Raw genomic sequence first — 21,067 nt, 5'->3', positions numbered from 1 at the left:
TTTCTAACAATTATTTTATTATAATAAATTGTTTACACAATGAAGTCCGAAATTTGCTTTGTAGCTTTTTTGTTTAGTTCTTTTGGCTATATGGTAAATTGTAGAAAAAATAAAAACAGAATACTAATAGATGTTCCTTACACCGAATTATGCCTTCTTACCATATGGCAACGCCATAATTAAGCTTAGCATGGAAACCAGCGCTTAAAAGGTTTATTATATGTGCCTCAGAAAGTATTAAAGCATATAACGTTATTGTTTAACTCTACTAAAAAAATTCAAGAGCTTTCTGGAAAAGAATACTAAAAAAATAATAATATATATTCGGTATGGTATATGAGAGTGCTCCAAGTAGGACATAGCCGAAAACTATACTTTTGGAAAAACATGATTTTTTTTCAACTTAGTCTCCTCTTAGCTCGATATTCCTGATTCAGCGTCCATCGACTAATAATATATATATATATATATATATTTGGTGTGCTAAAGCCCTGCACTCCTTCTCTAAGCAGTTCATCGCACTTTTTGAATTCCACAAAACGGTCACTTTTACGGTCGATAAAATAGTATTCAATTTCGGGCGGGTTCGTCGGTGAAATACACTGTTTCGATTGTTCTTTGGTTTCTTTTGTGTTTTATGTTAATGTTTCATCGACGGTCACAAAACGAAGCTCTTTCACTTAAACAGCAAGCTGCTGTGGAATGGTCTTACGATTAGGTTTGCTGTCCTGGAATGAGTAGACCTAGCATCCATCGCGCCAACAGCCTTTTCATGCCTAACCTTTCATGCAGCTTATGAGCTACGTGGTATACCTTTTTGTTAACCGTTCAATCGGCAACATCATGCGCTATCCTCCGAGATAGTTTATTTTGGTGCACCTTTACGTGGCTCTTCAAAAACCGGCGTGCAACCAACTTGAAAGTCGTTTAACCCATACGATGATGATGCCATTAAAAGGTGTGGCTAGACACTATTTGGACCGCCCTCAAATTATTAATTGCTTGGAGATTCGTACCTCAAAAAAATATGGAACCGACTTTCGTTGAATTTGGCATTACATGTGATCGTATACGAAAGTATTTTAGTTTTCATACCTGAGTATAGTTAAGTTTCAATCATGTAGAATCGAAGAATTTTTTCCAAATTTTAAACATCTAACTAAAGATGTTTTTTCTCAAGCTTTATGCTGGGTTTGTTACTATAACTCAAAATAGGTATTTTCTATATAGATTTCAAGGTCTCCCCTAACAGATTCGAAAGTTTTTAAATACTATTTGCTATGGATTTGAGATACCGCAGAGGTACCACATATTCTTCAAACTTGCTTTTTCCCTTCTTATGGTATACTATGAGACTTAGCGGTAACAAATTGCTATTATTATATAATGGATTATGCATTTACTTGCCTGCCTGCAACCCATTTGCGATTATTTTACACCCCACTCAATCTAAAAAGATTAGCTGCAATAACAAAAAGCACTTGTTACAATGACCCAAGGATTTCTACCGGCGGCGACGATTTTACGACACTTTGATTTACATAATAACAGGCAATTATCCTTGGACAAGGATATTAATCATTTTGTTGGAAATAGACCTTCTATTAGAAGTGTAACCTCTTATACACTCCACCTTAATAAATACTGTAAATAAATCTGCCGACAATAAATAGATTTTCTTTTACGCTTGTTCTGGCTGTCAAGCCATTTGTGGCTATGCAAATTGATTTTCACATCATTACCTACATGTTGTCTATATATGAGCTTCAGCCCCATATGCATTACCGCTATTCACATACGCCCTGTGAAGTATATACGCTTTATTCTGCCGAGTAGCGGGGGTATAATCCTTTTCACTTTTTTTATTGAATAAATATATATATTGAGTATATATAGTATACACATAAAGGCATATATAATTTCTTGAGAGGTTTCCATACTTTACACAAATTACATGTCCACATGTATACCCCTACCACCTTCACAAATGCATGCACTGACACTTTGCCACTGTCCTATGGCTTTGTTGTTGTTTTGCATGTGGCCAAGTTTATTCTACAGTTAAACTGCACCATGTTTTTGTTGTTTTTTCATCTATCCTTTGTGTGGTTATACGGCTTTTGTGTCCAAATGATAGCCATTTCCCCTTCTCTGCTCTTTTGAACATTAGTCACTATATGTCTGCCTCGCACTCGTGCATTCGTTCTTGCGGCGACGTTCTCATATACATTTCGTCGGCGATAGTTACTCATTGTCAATGCTACAAACAGCTCCATTCAATGCACATAAATAATGAAATATGCTTGAGTTGACTCGCTTATTCGTTGTTCATTTGTTCGAAATGCTCTTATGACCAACTTTTTTCTTGTATATTAATGCAATAACCCTGCGGTAAAATTCATCGATTATAAACTACGTTAGAACTGGTAACAACTAGATTGCTGTCTCTCTTTCATACTAGTAATTTTTACTGTTCGATGCCTTCCAGGTTTCAATCTACATATTTTGCATAGTAATATACCAGTTTTAAACCGGTTAGAAAAAGAGGTGGCGTAACTACCTATATAAAAACCTTTGTGAGTACAAAAATTCAGGTCAGCAAGAAGGAAGTGCTGTTTTACTTTGTCTTTTTTATAAACAATTTCAATTAACACCCAGAAAGGTTTTAGCCTTAACACGCTTAGCTAATCATGATAGTCAATGAACTGCTCTCTTGGGGAGTGAAAGCTGACTTTTAAACTTACTCACCTCTTTATAGAAGCTCCCCTACTAACTTAGTGGTAGCCATTTTTGATTGAAAAACGCTGTACTTATCTATAAGCCTAGAACTACAGTGGTTGGATATCTCCTTTCAATGAATTCTCTTACCAATCCTTTCCCAATTTCCGTATACTTTAATGTGAGATAAACTGTCGAATGATTACAACTTTCCCAACCAGAAATAATCCTAAATACTATACAGTTGATCGGAAAGCGACAGACATACGAAGACCCATGTTCTACACGCTGAAGATTCCGATGCATTAGTAGACCTCTTCTTGGTTCAAACAACTATTTCGTTTCTATCTGCAAATAATTGGTTCTTTTGAGAACTTGTGAGACTTTTAACTAAATGAGAATTTTTTACTGTCATTATCAGTCCAATCCTTTAATGAGATAAATACCTAGTAATACTTTTGAACGTATCCTATATGCTCCAACCTTGCTGAGGTATCCTCCAATGGTTATAACCCCACCAAAATTAATTTTCTTTCAGAGAATATGAAGAGCTGTTAGATATGAGTACGTAATAATATTAGATAGAATATAATTAGATGTTGCGTAAATATTTTGATTCATTGCTTTCTCTACTGGGATACCATGCGTATCATGCTTGCTTTAGTTGCCACAATCGTGTTCAGTGAAATACCAATTTATTCAAAACTACTGACCATCGCTTAGTGTGTATTTTCTGTTATATATTTGTAAACTATCACCATATTTATACCCTTGTCTAAGGTGAAAATGGTGAACGCTACCGGTTTTCCAAATGTTTTTTCGGGAAAGATTGACCTCGGCTTTAACTAATCTTGGCAACCCGAGTGAGCCTTGTGCGAGATATGGAAACCAATCAACCATATATGGTTGCAGTGCCGTTGATATATATGATATTTATTTGATTTAAACGATGACTAAAGTTCAAATGGACAGCCTACACTTACTGTCATTTGGGTCCACTAGTTTGTAAGTTGGCGTTTTTGGAATTTTTGAGTCCACTTCGTCTCGCTTGAATTTTCTGGTTTTATCGTAAATCGAAATAGACATGTGGAAAAAGCTTTATATTTAGTTCTCAAACGGTATCGTTTCCCAGAAAAAGTTCTTTAATGTAAGGATATCATATTTGGTATTTTGTAGTAAAAATTTATCAGCAAAGAAACTAAATAAAAGGTGAATACAACATAGTCGAATAATTCACCACCTTACTCGCAAATATGTTATATACAAACATTATGTTATGTTGTGGTACGAGTGCTTGTAATCAATAAATCAGCATGAACATTAATTCAAAGACGATTTTACATATTTGTAAAAGCGTTGTTTAGCAATCGCATTTCTTGGATTGTCTATGCTCTTTCAGTTTCCAATAGAGACGTTTCTAAAAAAGTAAGCCTTATTTTGCATATTCAGATATTCCTTAGACACATCTACATATGTATATATAGATACATATGTATGTTCGATTTATAGGATTTCTTTATTTATAAGGCGTTGCTCGTTTTGGTTTGAAGTACGAACATTTCTCTCTTTCTACTTCTACTTTTTCTGCCTCTTATCCTCTCTTTGCTCTCTGCATTTAAATACTTTGCTTTGTTCTGTGCTTGCTTTTTACAAGCATTTGAATAGCTGCTTCCGGATAATGGCTAATATTTTGTGACATGCGTTATTTATGCCACCAGCTGGTTTAAGAATTTTAAGGGCGCTGGTTAGACGAAGCTTCTCTTTGCGCATAAATGTATACTTCTCTGCAGAGATAAGATAAATAAAATCCATACAAGACGACTGGTAATTGGGTTGATAGCCGAAATGCAGTGTATAAAACGTTTTGGGGACATGTGTACTTGTTATTTACCGTATGTGAGTATATACATAGGTGGGAGTTAATGCTGAGGCTTTTGTACGTCAGAAAGGCAGCTTAAAGTTTCAGCTTAAAAAAGTGCAAAGGAAATGTGAACCGAATATGCGAAATACAATTAATTCAGAGAATTTCATTTAGCTTTTGGCATACTTAAGACGTTGTCTTCCAACGTATTTATGTATATATAAAGGTATGGTGAATTAAAGGAGAAATATTTCAAGAAATCAAAGTATTTCTTTTTTCTTTGTGCAAATAAATTTAATGTATAAATTCGTGAGAGTTTAGAAAATAATCAACAAAAATAATATATATGTATTTCATGCGGGAATTATAAACGATTATGAAACTCAGTAACAAAATCTTTAACAACTTCTTCTTCACATTCTACACAACCAAGAGAGTTTAGTGGCTTCTCAAACGGTACTTCTTCACGGTTCTGTAGCGGTAACCATCCTCTGCGACAGGTGTGTCAACAGGTGGTAAGTACTCAGGTGCTGGAGCAGCAGGAGGCAAGTACTGTGGTGCAGGCGGCAGATATTGTGGTTGAGGTTCAGCAGGTGGCAAGTATTGAGGTTGTGGTGCAACAGGTGGTAAGTATTCAGCTTGTGGCGCGACAGGTGGCAAGTATTGTGGTTGAGGAGGCAGATATTGTGGTTCTGGTGCTGCGGGAGGTAAATACTGTGGTTGCGGTTGAGAAGGAGGTAAGTACTCTTGTGCAGGTGGCAGATACTGAGTTTGAGGTTGTACGGGTGGCAAGTACGAGCCGGATAAGTGTGAGACGTCAGCGGCGACGCAACCAATGAATGCCAATATGGTGATGGTGAGTTTCTGGAGATGAAAGAAGTTGTTTAAACATTTTTAAATTTTTTTTGAATTTAATAAAACTCAAACAAAAGGCTTTAAAATAAAGTACTTTTGAAAAAATATCAATACTAAAGTATTGAATTATTTTATAAAATTAAAGTAAATAATTTTGGGGTTTATTAAAACCAAAGTTTTTCAGTAATATTTTAGAGAATTTATTTATTTACAACATCGTAAATATTTGAGGATATGATCTGACAACAATTAAAATATTTTTTTAAGTCTTAAAGTTTTTTTCTAATCTCAAAAAGCGAGAAAATTTGGAACAGATATGCATTTTTTTACTTAATCGGAATAAATATTTAAAATAATTTTTCGCTGAAATTTTAAGTTTTTTTTTGAAAGTGAAAATATTTTATACAAAACAAATAATAAAAATTTAAATCAATTTTTCGCTGAAATTTGAAATGTATTTTGTTTTTTTTTTTTTGAAATAGAAATTATTTTTTTTATTTTATATATTTTTGTTATTTCTTACCATTGACAAAAGTTTATATTTTATTATATTTGAGTACAATTTTTTTTAACAATTTTGTAAGTTTGGTTTTAATAAAGTTTTGCAACTGTTCAACCTTTTTAGATTTTTTTAATCTGAGCTATGCGGATATTAATTTTTTTTGGAATTTTTTAAACTTTTTCCGTATTTATTTTTTAAGAAAATTTTATTTTTAATTTTTATATTTTTATATATATTTTTTAATTTCTTTAAGCTCGCTTATCCGAAATAAATTTTTCTTAATTTTTTTTAATTTATTATAACTTAAGTATATAATTTCCACAAACCATTTTTGTTGTTTCCTGTTTAACTGTTTGCTATGAATAACGAATTGATTTTGATGTCTAAACATTGAATTCGTTCCACTTTTATACACCAAAAATATGAAAACTAAACAAATTAATAATGACATTGAAAACTCTGCGCCGGACGAAAGAAAACGCGATGCACCGAAAGCGAACAAAATAAACATAAAATTCAGAATATCAAAAAAAAAATTGTACAACAAATAATTATCGAGAGGTGTCTAAAAGTTAGACTTAAATCACGAGCCGCTGACCTTCCGTAGACTAATTCAACACAATTAATACAAAGCAAGTTATACACGCGCTCACACAACGACATATATTATATTCATATGAAAATTGCCACTTCATATGTGCAGATTTCGTCTAGTTGACTTAGGTCAGGCCTATTATTTTGACACCACGGCTATGCGTGAAGACAGCGCCGTTGCCTTCAGCGATTAATAGTTTGACTAACTACAAGAAATTAAAAGAAACAAGAAAATCTTCCAAAAACAGAGGTGAAAAAATAAAAACAAGTTAATGAATTTATTGCTAATAAGATTCATCTGCAAATATGTGGAGCAAGAAATGACTCAGCAATGAACAAATCAACACCTCGCCACAGGTAACTAACATAATCGTTTGTTATTTGTACAATTGCATCCTCCACGATTTGGTGGTGATTAGCTGATTTTGTTTTCTTCCATTTTTTTACTATTGTAAATTTGAAATGTTTAAGTTCAGTTAAAACACTTAACTGGAAATATGTTAAAGATTAAATAGCGATTTAGGGCTGAGTGTTGAGTTCAATCCACATTTCCGGAGGTTCCACAACTTCTTGCAAAGCGAATTGGAGTCGCTTTTAGCAGTCGTTATGACAAATATGAGATCTGATCATACCTGCTTTTAGCGAAATTGTAATGGACTGAATCTGTAAGAGAGAACTGGATATTATCCGTGAGACAGAAACAGTCGAAATAGAGGATATTGTATTGCATATTTGACAATTTGCTGACGCACGGTAAGAAATTGCACTCATAAAGGAGGAAAAGTTTTATCTTACAAATTTATAAAATATTGTTTGTTAGTATAATTATTTTTACTAGTCGTAATCTAATGTAATCTAAAACCATAACTTATTTATTACGTTTCTATAAAAAAATTTATAAAAATAGATTATATTTCACTGACACGACAGTATGTTTTCTGCAGATAGACAATTTTCCTCGCTATAAGGCATGTCCCTCAGCTTTATAGCATACTTAGCTGTAAAATATATGCCACCAATTGTGTCAACTTTAAATTGAGAAGAACTAGGTTATGCTAGAGATATTCCAATAAAGAATATACCGAACTAAATTTGGACAAATATCAAACAGATATTGAAAATTGATTAACATATAAATCTCTTATATATCCTATTAACAACTTCGTTTTCGTTTTAGGTAAAGGGTATTATCAGACCTTATAAAATATATATAAATGCCCATACGCGAATTAGTTGCTCAAGTTTTGAGATATCGATCTGCAACTTTGCACACGTTCGTTTCACTCCAAAAGGCTGCTCATTTGTCGAAACCGCCGATATCGGATCACTATTGCACATTGCTGTCATACAAACTGAACGATTATAATTAAATACTTTTATGGAACATTTTGTATTTGTGAAGATTATTATGATTTCGGTGCAATCTTCTTGTTTATAATTAATTTTAAAATTTATCTTAATAATCAAAAATCTCATCCGATAATTTATACTTTCTTAAAAAGAAAAATATGTAAAAATATGTTATATATATTACTTATTAAAAAGGTTGATTGATTTTAATTATAAATTGAAAAACAATAACAAACTGGTTTATCTTCAATTTCCAATTAAGGCAATATTAATTATTAAATTGACGTTAATGAAGTAGAAACACATGAAGGAAAAAATATTATGAATCTACTAAATGTATTTACCTATATGCAAACATAAAAAATATAAAATAATAATAAACGAAAATAAATCGTAGCGTCACTGACCTACAAACGGTTTTACCTACAGTGGCGTGCAATAACTACACATATACCTATTAGCTTAGTTATAAATCAAGCACGCATTTTATTTGCCAACGAAAACATCAACGGCAGTCAAGAAATAACATAATTCAAAGCCAACAAAAAAAGACAACTAAAATTATGATTATGCTAAGTTGAAAAAATAATTAAACACTCACTTCAGCTTAATCAAAATTGATAGCTTCAGCTGTCATTTAAAGCTGTGGCCACGCGTTTGGCAACTTAATCATTAACATCGTTAACTAAAGCTCGTAAATATGTATGAATATATATATGGTACATATGTGTGTATTGCTATGGTGTGATTTTTATGTTACATACATAATTGTTTTATGTGAAAAAGATGACATAAATGTTTTGTTTAAATATCTTTTACAAGAAGATTTGCTTAATATTGATTAATTTTACGACCGATGTCGATTTCATGTCACCAGAAGCCACACTAATAAATATTAATATCGAGCAGAGTTTTTATTGCTTATGTATATCAAGTTTTTATCGATATTCGCACACCATTTTTAATTAATGGCGATGAGTGGTCAGTAACTGTTTAATAATTCACCATTCACACTGATTTGCATTTTTTATGTATTCGTATATATATACATAGTATATTTTAAACATGTGTACTCTTAAAAGTTATTTCGTTTAATTTATACAAATATTAATTTGAATTTAATTTAGTGCTAGTTTTATTCAATTATTAAATCTGCTTGCGATTTCATTACTATTCGTATATCTTTTTTTGGGACAAAAGAACGGATTACTAATTTTAATTTTTTCGACACTAAAATCTTGACACAGCATAAATATTATAAATAAATATATTTACATTTTTTAATCCCGAACGTCGTGGAATTTCTCCAAAACCATGGCTTAGCGTATAGAGAAAACATAATTTGTTTGGGATTCACGGATTTGGTATATTATTATAAGGCGGCTTTAATGTTTAATCATAAAATAAATCTACATACGCTGAACATATGCTCAACGCAAAATTATATATTAACCATTTTTACAGATCGGTTGTTTGTAAGAAACATATAATTTCCTAGAGGGTTAGCTATCAAACGAGCTGTCAAAATAAACACATGCTTTTGACATTTGTGTTCAGTAAACTTTGTCCAATTTGCACCGGAAAAGCATATAGAAATCGTAAAAAATAGTTTCAGGAATTCGTCTACTCTACCATATAACTTATATTTAGATTTTTACCCTCAAAATATCTTCAAATTTCAGGCTTCACGAACATATAGAATAGCATAAGAGCTATATTTGTAAATGCGCATAATTCAGAAGACACTCTACAAGCTGATTTTCTCCCAGAAAATTTATTACCAGACCGTTTTTTAAACTACTGGCAGTTTTCTCTAACTATTAGATTCCTTACATCAAAATCAAACGTGTAAGTGTTCGATGATTCTAGCAGGGCGGTACCAACAAGCCATACAGCGCAACCTTTACTTTATTAAGACGATATTTTAGTGATTGATTCATATGGGCACATAGCTCAACTGTTTTGATTTAATTTTATGAGTGCACTATGAGCAACCAGCCTAACATAGTGGAGAGAGGCAAATTTAAAAATTTGATCGACTAGCAAGTCTTTATAAGATATGCAGGCGGTGACCATACGTTAGAAATTCTATTGAAACACTTAATGCCATAAAACTTCCAAGCTAATAAAGCCAATTCTTGCTGAACCAGTCTAGAAGAGCCTGGTTCGATCAAGCGTCAAGTTTTGTTGGATCATCAGACTAGTTGGTTACGTAATAAATTTTCACAACAAGTTTGTAGGATGAAGCAGTATCTTAAAAAAACTGTATGCGATAAAAATGATTCCAGGATTTTTGATAAAAAAGCAAAAGGATGATTATGCCTTAGACTTCTTCGCGTAGGTGACAACAACTTCCGTTTAATGGTGGTCATATAGACACCACAGTTACTACATTTCTTCTGGGCGAAGTCAAACTTATATCAATGCAGCTTATGTTCATCAAAGCATCAGTCCATAGCAATAGAACACTACTTCTCGGTAAAGTATTTTTTTAACCTTTAGCCAAAGAAATTGAATATAACAAACGCACAGGAAGGTGAGTTTTTGTCTAAAGCTTAACCAGTTATTATAATATATTCTGTGTTACTGCCCGTTTCCTTCTACTTGATTGGCTGCTCCTTTTTCCTTTGTTACAAATAATTGTAATTAATTTACTGTGTCAGCTAATAAACATACTACAAAATAAATGAGAGATGTAAAAAAGCAAGAAAGCGAACATCATAATTTACATCTTTAAGTCATTACCTTTTCCGGGACTTTTGAAAGTACTTATATTATTTATCATTTGGTTTTATACAAAATATGAGATGAAACTGACACTTGAAATGGGTGTGCTGTTTAAACAATTGATTTTCAATTTCATCCGAAAAAAAATTTTTCTAAATGAGTAAACGTGAAGTTGCCATTACTTTGGAACAATTGCATTAATGTAATCAGGTGTTTAGGAGAAACAATAATTATTCATGATAAAAAATAATAGAAATGTTAATCATGATAAATGAATGAAAAATATCAAATCTCGAATGTTGAGAAGGGCGAAAGTGAAATCAAGCGAAAGGGTTAATACAATGGACAGCCAAACAGGGAAATGAGTGTTTTGTAACGAGGCCGTGATTCGATTGAAATCGTAAGCCGCAAAAGTGAGTTTGGGGTGAAATGAAATTATGTAACAGAGGTAGTTTTTATACTTTAAGGGTGCTTATATAATTGGTAAGGTTTTTCAGCTCGCGGTTTTTTAAATGTCCAGTAAATAAGTATTGTGTTCAGAAAACTTTAAGAAGATTAAATTTCAAAGAACAACGTTTGTCAGATATTTAAATATTTGGTTAAATTGCAATAAATATTTAATCAGAATTTAGTCAGTTAGATTACAAGAACAGCTTGTAGCAAATTTTTAATTTTTCGAAATCACAATTTTGACTGTTATAATTTATCATGTAAACTTATGACATGTTCAATAACAATTCATAACCACAAATAGACAAAAATGTCAAAGTGCTGGCACTCCAACCTTAAAAAGGTTTTTTATAAATTTCATTAGTTTAACTCTTTAAAGCTTTAACACGAAATGAAGGTCAAATTTGAGACCTGAACCATATTATAACCGCTAGATGGGGTAATATGACAGACGATAGTGAGTCCTGGGTGGCAAAAAAGTTTGAAGATATGGAACTGGAAACATTGTTCGATAAAGATTGTTGCCAAATACAAGAAGAGCTCGCAGAATATATGAGTGTTACTCCAGCAGCCATTTAAAAACATTTAAAAGCAGCCGGATAAATTGAAGCCTAGAGACGTTTAAAGAAGATTTTCCATGTACCAAAACAAAAAGTAGTTTTTGCAACAGATTGTGACTGGTGATGTAAAATGGATCCATTACGACAACGCAAAAAATTATTGTATTTGGGGGGATCAGTACTAAGAACTCATCAAATTGAAGCGGCGTTTGCCGAAAAACGCTCGGAATTTGCCACTAAATACGATACAATAATTTTCCAGCATGACAAGATTTGGAATTTATAAAGTTCTAGACGTTTCTATTAGAGACAAGCTTCTATTGGCTAACATATCGTAAGCACAGCATGCCTTTACGAAAGGTAGATCCACAGAGACTGCGCTTCACTCGCTAACACTAAATATAGAAAGAGCTCTAGAGCATAAGGAATATGCTCTGAGCGTCTTTTTCGACATAAATGCAGCATTCAACAGTGTCTCCAAACACAAAATCTCTAACAATCTGGAAGCAGCCCGAACCCGCCATCATAAGATGGATAAAATTTTTACTGAACTGCAGGAGAATTAATACAGAATGGAACGAAGCAAGATTGCTCAGATTAGCGCAAACAAAAGCTCTTCAGGGGGAACTATCACTACTCTTATGGTCACTTGTAGCTAATGAGCTTCTGGACAAATTTAAAAGGAAAGCACGTAAAGTGATTGCCTACGCAGACAAAATAACATTACTAGTGACGGGGAAGTTTCTAGCGTTTCAATCAGTAACGTGATCAACCACGCTCTAATAGTCATACACCGATGAGCAAAATCCATTAAAAATAGAGGTAATCACGGTGAGACGGATATACTTGTAGTACTCTTCATAAAAAGGTACAAAATCCCGACATAGAAATCCCCGAAGCTTAACGAGGTTGAGTTAAAAATTATGTAGCATACCCAGTACCTGGGGGTAATATTGTATACCAAGCTGATGTGGAAACTCAATATGGAGAAGTAAATCGGCTGTATATATACTGGGTTACAGGCCATAAAGGAATTCCGGGAAATGAAATAGCAGATGAGATTGCCAAAAGTGTCATCCGTCTGGCTACCGAACCAGAACAGGGAATGTTGTAGATACTATAAATAATTTAGTATCGAAGATCATGCATATGACAATGGTCAAATGTGGGCTTATCAGAGCATAATTATATATATTTATTTCTATATACGTAAGAAAAATACTTCTCGTCATCAAGACCTCGTTAATTAAACTATAAGAAATACAGTCACTTCCACATCCTACTTATTACAGTTAGTCATTCGGCAATGGCTTTCATAACGACAATAAAACTTTTGTTGGTGACTTGGTACTCGCGCACCTGACTATATTGGCTTCCGTTAATAAGCGACAAGTTGCCCTTTTAATACTTCGCTCAGAGAAAAACACACACACAAATACTTTAATGAATGTATATATGAATATTCACGTTTGCTAGCAGCTATGCGGGCTATAGAAGCTCTACCTGAGCACAAAAAGACCGACACACTCTGGATTTAACACGGACTTTGGCTTCAGTAGTTAGCGGCGGTGTTGGAGTCACAGCAATACTATTTATTATATTTACTTCCGTTTCCGTGAATTTTCTCAAGTTTAAAACTTTTATTATGGTAATTGTTGGCTTTGCCTCCAACGATACACCCACTACAGGCACATACATTCATAGGCACACACACACTTACGCCACACACGCGTCCGCAGCCTATTTGCCACAGTCACTGGCTGCTCTGGCTTCCTGTTTATCGCTCGCTCAAAATGACGTTTACTTTGTTGGCTATTCGCTAAAACTTGTTGTTGCTGTTATTGTTGTAGTTGTGTTGTGCTATGTAAATACTTCCGCAGAACTTTCACGCTATGATTTTCTCCTGTTAGTAAATATTTTTCAGTACCAAAGTTTGCACCAAGTTTTTTCATGCTCTGTGAAAGACAAGAAAGTTCGCTAGCCTTACTGTTGCCTCTCTGGCTGTCAACTAATTTACACACCCTGCCGCTTAGCGCCTCCCCAGTTCAAACGTTGCACGTTTGGCATAAAGTTTGTCGTGGAATGTAATTATTGAATTAGAATACGCGCCATTACATTGGCAATAAACAGATTTCCGTTCGTTAATGTGTCGCTGTCCCCACCCCACGCCACCTAACTGTAACACTAACCCACGTATTATTACGCTTATTATTACCGCTGTTAAATAGTTGCTGTTGTTGTTGCAGTACAGTTATTATTGCGGTGCGTTGATTACTCCATAGATGAGCAGAGATAAAAATGTGTGGACTTTTGGCTTTTGGCAGCGTTAAAAGGTGTAACAAACGTGATTTGCCGTAACTCTATTGGCCGAGTCGAAATCCGGCATAAATGCTGCTGGGGATGCAGGTTAAGCGTTGGTTACGCTGGGCAAAAAGTAGTAAAGCGGTTGAGCTAAATAATTATATTCGGGCATTAAAGTGAAGTGCGTACTTCGCAACCGGCGTCTGTAGAGAATTAAATATTTGTAGACTTTTTATTGCATACTTTCAGGCTGTAAAGTAAGTTGATCGTAAAATTGTTGAAAATCGAATACAGGGTGACATATGTGGAAAATTATTATTATTGAAAATGTTTTCAGATGATACAAGTATTTAGAGATTTTATATATAAAGATCTAATTTATCAAAAATAGCGTAATATTTAAATATATATAGGAGTATTAAAACCAGTGTATCACATTAGGGAAAAGGTTTTACGGTTAAGTATTTCTTGTGTACATTTGGCAGCATTGTTTAACAACAGAAAAAATCGTTAGCTTTGGCTGCGCCGAAGCTATACATACTATGTGAAGGTTAGTATTCTTATATGAACTTGATTTTGATCGTTCAGTTTGTATGGCAGCTATTTGCTATAGTAGTCCTACGTCGGCGACAATTGAGCAGCTTCTTAAAGAGAAAATAAAATAAAAAGCCAACGGCATTTAGCTTTTGAATTAAACAAATTTTTATGGCTCATGACAAAATTTTCATTCAAATATATGAAGCAACTATGTAGAGGAAGTGTAAGGAAATTATAAATCTCAGAAATATTTTTGTTCTTCGGTGGAAGATTTAGTCTCGATTGTGAATCAGCGAGTAGATTCGCTAAGGTTACAAACTATCTCTTTAAATTCTTTTCTGACTAGAGAGGATTGCAGATATTTGCATATTTTAAGACTTTCTCAAGATTAAGAAGATCTTTTTTAATGATCATAATTCACTGATCAATTGATTATAAATAATTGTATATCGAAAACTTCGAAAGACCAAGAAATAGGCTTTAAAACCATAACATACATACATTCTAAGACACGTAGATATAGATTCTCTAGCTCTAATAGTAATTAACGTTATATCAACTGTTGCTAGAAGATGATGTGGGAGAGCTTTTCTTCCGCGATGTTTAAAATGGCTTTAATATCTGAGAGAACAAATCACTGCCGTGTCCTTGTGGGTTCGGCTCAAAACACTTAAACAGCTGCTGTCAATGGTTAAAGTCGGCGATCAGTCGAGAGATGCTTTTGAAACTATTGTATTATATGTGTTCAATATAGGACATAGGAAAATTTAAGTAAAATTAATTCTGGTGCACATAATGAAGATGGATTTCCTTTGCATGTCATGCATATCGTGTAAATAAGAGTTATATTGTCGAATACTTTTAGACCTTTTAATGGTTCTTTAATAAAGGAAGGGTAGCATTTGAAGGATCCCGTTGATTTGCTTAAAGATGTTCAATAATTATTTAAATACTACGACTACTTGAATCAACGGAACCATTAACAATAAGGACGGTTTATGGTAAGACTTGGCTTAACTTAGTATAATGTTTGTATAGAAGCTGCCTTTCTTGAGTGAATGAAATAATGAGTCCAAAAATGCGACGAGGTTAAAGTGGTCGCAAGAGTAAGAGAATGTAAGAGGGAAATAGTTACAAGTATGCCACGCAACTATTGTGAGCAATACTCATCGTTCCCTTTCTAAGGTAAGTAAGACTTGTTTACAACTCTAATCCGCCTATAGAAATACACACAGTTCCATCCTTTGTATTGTAAAGCCATTCCAATGCCATTGCAATCATTGTATGAGTTATCTGCTAGCGGACTCATAATCTGACCTCCACCCTCCTGCTGTGTATGACAAACGGCACTTCAATCAGTTCAACTGTTGGCATTGTCATTACGTGCCAGAGCCAGTGAGGACAGATACACTTAGCACTGCACAGCATAGCGGAACGTGGCGCTCGTCAGAGCACTGCCAGTCGCAGTCAAGTGCGTGTCGCTGCCATTGAATGCTCACGCGGCGGCCATCATAATTCTTCGGTATTTGGAAATAAAATTTCCACAATTTTTTACAAGCTTTCACAAATTTCGCTACTTGTTTTACTTCATTTTCCTTTGCGCTGCTGTTGCTTTGTTACGCTGCGTTTGATGAGCGCCGATTGTATTGTATAAATTGGTAGTCGAGCAAAATGAAAAAAAAAAAAAAGAGTGGAGTGAAACCAAAAAACAGTTAGAACACCCGCGAGGTTTGATGAAAACGCAAAAGATTGCACAATAATTCATTGGCAAATGCGATGGGCAAATGGGCAAACATGGCGTAACAGTAAATGGCATGAAATGTCACGAAACAGCACGGAATTGCGAATAATAACGAAGCAAATGGGAAATTCCCGATACAACTGTGCGGTGTGGGATTGAACATAAAAATTTTGACGTGTACAAATAAAATATGGAAATGTGGTGGCAAAAATATGATTTCATATTCGTGAAAATATGTGTGGCTCTATGCTTGTCTGAAGCCCTATCCATGCTAGTGTTTGTTGCATGTTGCTGTTGTTGGTTATGACAACAAGAAATCGCCATAATTTTCGCCAGGAATGTGTGCCATGGGGAGGACTGTGTTGTTTGGGGAATATGGGATTATGGCTTAAATTTTGTTGCATCATTATTTGCATATACATAATTACACGAGAGGAGATAACTTTGAATATTTTATCACAATGGCGTTTCGCTATCAGTATTTACAAGCAGCAGTATGGTGCGTTCAAAATATGATAGCTTCAACTGAAAACATACACTGGTGCTTACGAATATGAAGAATCATTATGTAGGTATTATGGGAGAGATCTAAGGGTCAGGAGTTTATTAGCGGCCCTACTCCGTAAATAGGCTTTCAGGACTAATTAAAGTTTCAGACCAAGGTTCAATTAACGCTTCTTTGTGAACCTCAAAATTTTTACCTAAGGGTTTAGATTATTCAACGGTATCAAGCAAAGTGTTTTCGTAGGTGAATTAACTTGATGAAAAACTTGGTTCTCTACAGGATGAAAGATTACAACTAAGAAATTCTAGAATCAGTAGAATAATAGAGAGTCTGCAATAGATGCTATTCAGTAGAAAATTTATCTAGTGAAAGGTACCTAAATCTATCCAGTACATGTCATGTTGTTCAGCGAGTATTTCACAGGACATTTCGTAAATTTATATAAGGTCTAGTAAAAATAAATCCTTTTCCAAATTATAACTATGGTACCTCGCGGTAAAGTAAACGCTATATTCTACAAAATCGCTTCTTTTCTGAAGCGGATAGTTACTGATGATGAAATAGGTCACTTACCAAGCAAGGAATGAAGGTTTGGATGTATGTTTGATGGTATTTTCAGGGAAATATCTACTATAAGCTGCTCGGCTAATGCCAAATTGTTAACTCGAATCTGTACTGTCAACAATTGGACCGTTTAAAGGAAGCCCAGAAGCTGCCAGTTCAGGAAAATAAGAAAGGAATTGTATTCCATTAAAAACTCCGGAAGTTTGGTTGGGAGCTTCTTATGCATCCACCTTATAGTCCGGAACTGACACTAAATGATTACTAGCTATATCTGTCTATGGCGAATGATTTTTTTTAAGTATAGAAATTTTGTCATGAAAAATCATCTCCCTGTCACACGCATCAGCTCTTCGTTGATGTGGATCATTTCCTATTCTGTTGGAATATTTATGTGGAAAATATTTATTGCGTCGCTAAAAGTAGGCTATTTCGAGCATAGGGAGAACATTAAGGTAAGGCTGCCGGTTTTACGACATGGAGCCGGAGCAGCTGATTTTAGACGTCACAGCAATTTGTAGTCACAGAATTAAGCCCTTCGGATCCATATATTCGAATGAGGGTCACATCATATGTTTATATGTATGTATGTATATAAGTAATGTAAAACACTGCCCGCCTCCGAATATAACCCCTTTTCTATGCAAATAAATAAGCCACCACATTTCACGCACCGAAAGCAAAAAACTGCGAATAAAACGTACTGGCAGTAGCAGCAGTGAGCTTTTCAGCAGCTTTCTACTGTCAGTTAATGCTGAAAAATTGATTTCGCCCGAGGCACTATGTTGTTCACCGCGCCCTGTAACGCGACTAAGCAAATGACATTTCACTGACACGAGCACATCATCAACTCACCGCCTCGCAGACACACACGCACACCACTATAACTAATAGATGACAACAAAAGCACAGCGTTGCGTGCGTTCAGGGTTACCACGTTGCAATCAAATTGTCAACACCATTGGCAACATTTTTGACATTTGCACGCTCCACAGTTTAGTGCTTATCATGTTTTGTGAGCGCACGCGGACGCGTAAATTGTGAAAGGCAATATGAGTCCAATAGGAAATTCGGCTATAACAAAATAAAGGGGGAGTTGTGAAAAAACTAGGCGAGCCGGCTAGAGTTTAAGTTTAGTACAAAATTTTCGAAGTTAAGTATTTTTTCTTGGAGTTTTCAGATTTTTTAGTTTTAAGCGGTATAAACTATGATTCTCCGTACGTCTGGTAAGCATAGTAAATTGAAATAGAAGCAGCTTTTATCATATAGAGCTCTCAACTCCCGATTATTCTATGGCTCAGCTGAACAACAGGGAAAAAAGATAAATATTTTTCACGATTTTACAAAGAACTGTGCATTCCTAGTGGGTAACTGGCGCAACTTATCGCAAATAGCAGATTGCCGAAAAATAATTTTTTCTTACTTTTTCCTTCGTGCGTTACTGCTCCGATGTCTGCTAGCCTGACTGTGTCTAACTCTTCTACAGTTCCTAATACAATTGCTACATCTGGTGTCACTCAAACTCTTGGCGGCGTCATGGTTCCCTACCAACTCATTTCGCGTGCCACTTTTATTGTTGTAGTTTTGGCATTTTTCGGTGTCTGCGCTATGAGTGATGCGTTCTGTGTGCGATTTGATAAATTATCATTTATGACAAATGTCTATCATAACGGTACTATAATATGTGATGGAGCGCAGATGTGTGTTCAGTCGTAGCTGAGTGACATGTACATATATTATATTGTCGTATGTGTCTACATGTGTGTACAGTGTACGACAAAAATAAATATATTATTTTTGATGAAGCATTTATGGTATAATATTTGCTTTAGAGTTGTGTTGTCAGCAGTATTGTCTGCCAACAGCGGAGTTACTTGTGTAAGACTTCTGCTTGTTGGAGTATTTTTTTGGTGTGATTAACATTTTATGCGAAGCTTTTGTTATTTAAGCGGATAGTGTTTCTCAAACAATTACTTCAATTTTCGACAACTTTATTTTAATACTTTTACCGTTATTTTGAAATGATTCGAGCTCTACTTTCGAGCTCGAAAAGTGTGATCTGCTAATTCTAAAGACATCGAAAATATGTTGGTGTTCGCTGTTGAAATAAAATTTCAAAACATGCATATATATTTATATATGTCCCCTTATATTAGATGAGTGGAACGAGGCTGCCAGGTGGCGGCTTACGTGGACGATGTCCGCAGTACATCTTCCTTCAAGGAGTTGTGTATTAATTCCAATAGCCGAGTGGCTATACTGACTTTGAGATCACTGGCTGACAGCAGAATCGCCGGAAACTGCAAAGCTGATGAGTTTGCTAGGGAGGGCATCCTAGCCCAAGTTTATCCGATCGGAAGCGAGTCAGGTAGAATCATCTTGTCCCTTTGTCCGGCTTTTGCCGAACTGAGTTTCAAATATCTCTGTAGACACACTTTCGGTGAACCTAGCGAAATGGTTGGGATTAATATTAATTGCCTTAAGCAATTTGTGATCAGCTCAAAACGTTTTGTCGATTAATGAGAACCTGGTGATCCTCTTTTAGAAGTTTATGGGTAACAGAAAGAACGAACGTCAGTTCAAGTGTGATCCATCGATTATAATCAACCTCTCAATCTAACCTAACCCTAGCCTGTCTTTTCGTGAATATATAGGTACCACATCTGATTCCTTGAACTATTTCTGGTTTCCTTATATCCAATTGGATCTTTAAGTACTACATATTTCAATTACATCCGAAGTAATAATTTTCCATCTCAATAAATTTCAAAAATAATAATTTTTAAGTGAAGAAGGACAGTATACCATACCGGTTCGAGTCACTCCAAGCTTCCCGTGTTTTGTTTTTTTTTTTTGCCCCTAGCCTTAAAAATTTAGAAAGTCCCCATTTTTAATATAAAATTCACATTCTCTTTAAGTTAAGTACGTATACATACATATGTACGTGTCAATAAAGGCAATTTTCATATGCTTTTGAATATCCTCTCTTCGCATAAAAAGCAAATAAGTTTGCAAATATGAAAATCCAGCGAAGCATTGAAATTCCATATAAAAATCAAAGTAATGACTTTGTTTACAAACGACAACCACTGACAGGCTAAAACTATTTCAATTGTTACTTGCAATTACCCTAAGAGGAAGTGTGTATCAGTATTACACAGGAAAGAACGAAAATAAAGGGTGATGCAATTTGGACAGGTCTATGATAACCTCAGAGTATTTCGGCACATGACTTTCTTTATAAATTTTACAAGTTTTTAAGAGTAAAAAATTTCAACTACGGCAACTTTTTAAAACGTAATCGATCAGAAGGCCTAGGCCACATGCCTGGTGAGATCCTAACCGTGAGGATTGTATACTAAAACACACAGTAGTGAAGGAATCGCGACTTTTTGTATGATCTGTATATTTTTCTCTCATAACAAAAACTTTAAAGTGGACAAAATAATTTTCCAGAGATTCTAATGACGACTTCTCTTAAATAACGAAATCTCAAGCGATGGGTGAGCTAAGCAACAAAAAAACTGAAATTACTATCATACGGGTTCTTAGCTGGAAGAATATGATAATTAGAGCATACGAGTATTATGGTGGACGTAAGCTCTCACTAGTATTGCCAAGGCTATGATGATGTATTCAATCAGAATAATGTACATGATATATTTACAACTGAAGAGAGAAACTGGTTTGTTCTCATGAGAAAAGAGATATAATAGCGAAGAAAACTTACCCAGAAACCCTTTGCAGTCAAGACGTTGCCGACAATGCCACGGAAAAGTGGAGTAACACAACAATAAAAGTGCAT

General features: G+C 34.6%; 1 protein-coding gene across 1 annotated transcript; it reads right to left on the bottom strand.

Moving 5' to 3' along the window:
• Window positions 1–5,017: 5,017 nt before the first annotated feature.
• On the bottom strand, window positions 5,018–21,067 carry LOC106620460 (uncharacterized). The gene is made up of 2 exons (XM_070110305.1): window positions 20,993–21,067; window positions 5,018–5,443 (listed from the first exon to the last, which is right to left on the bottom strand). Exons 1-2 carry the CDS (start codon window positions 21,065–21,067, stop codon window positions 5,018–5,020), a joined length of 501 nt encoding a protein of 166 aa, XP_069966406.1.

This window comes from Bactrocera oleae, chromosome 5 (genome assembly GCF_042242935.1).
Source record: "Bactrocera oleae isolate idBacOlea1 chromosome 5, idBacOlea1, whole genome shotgun sequence".
Classification (NCBI taxonomy): domain Eukaryota; kingdom Metazoa; phylum Arthropoda; class Insecta; order Diptera; family Tephritidae; genus Bactrocera; species Bactrocera oleae.
The sequence above is the reverse complement of the archived record's forward strand: the minus strand, read 5'-3'. Positions and strand labels throughout refer to the sequence as shown.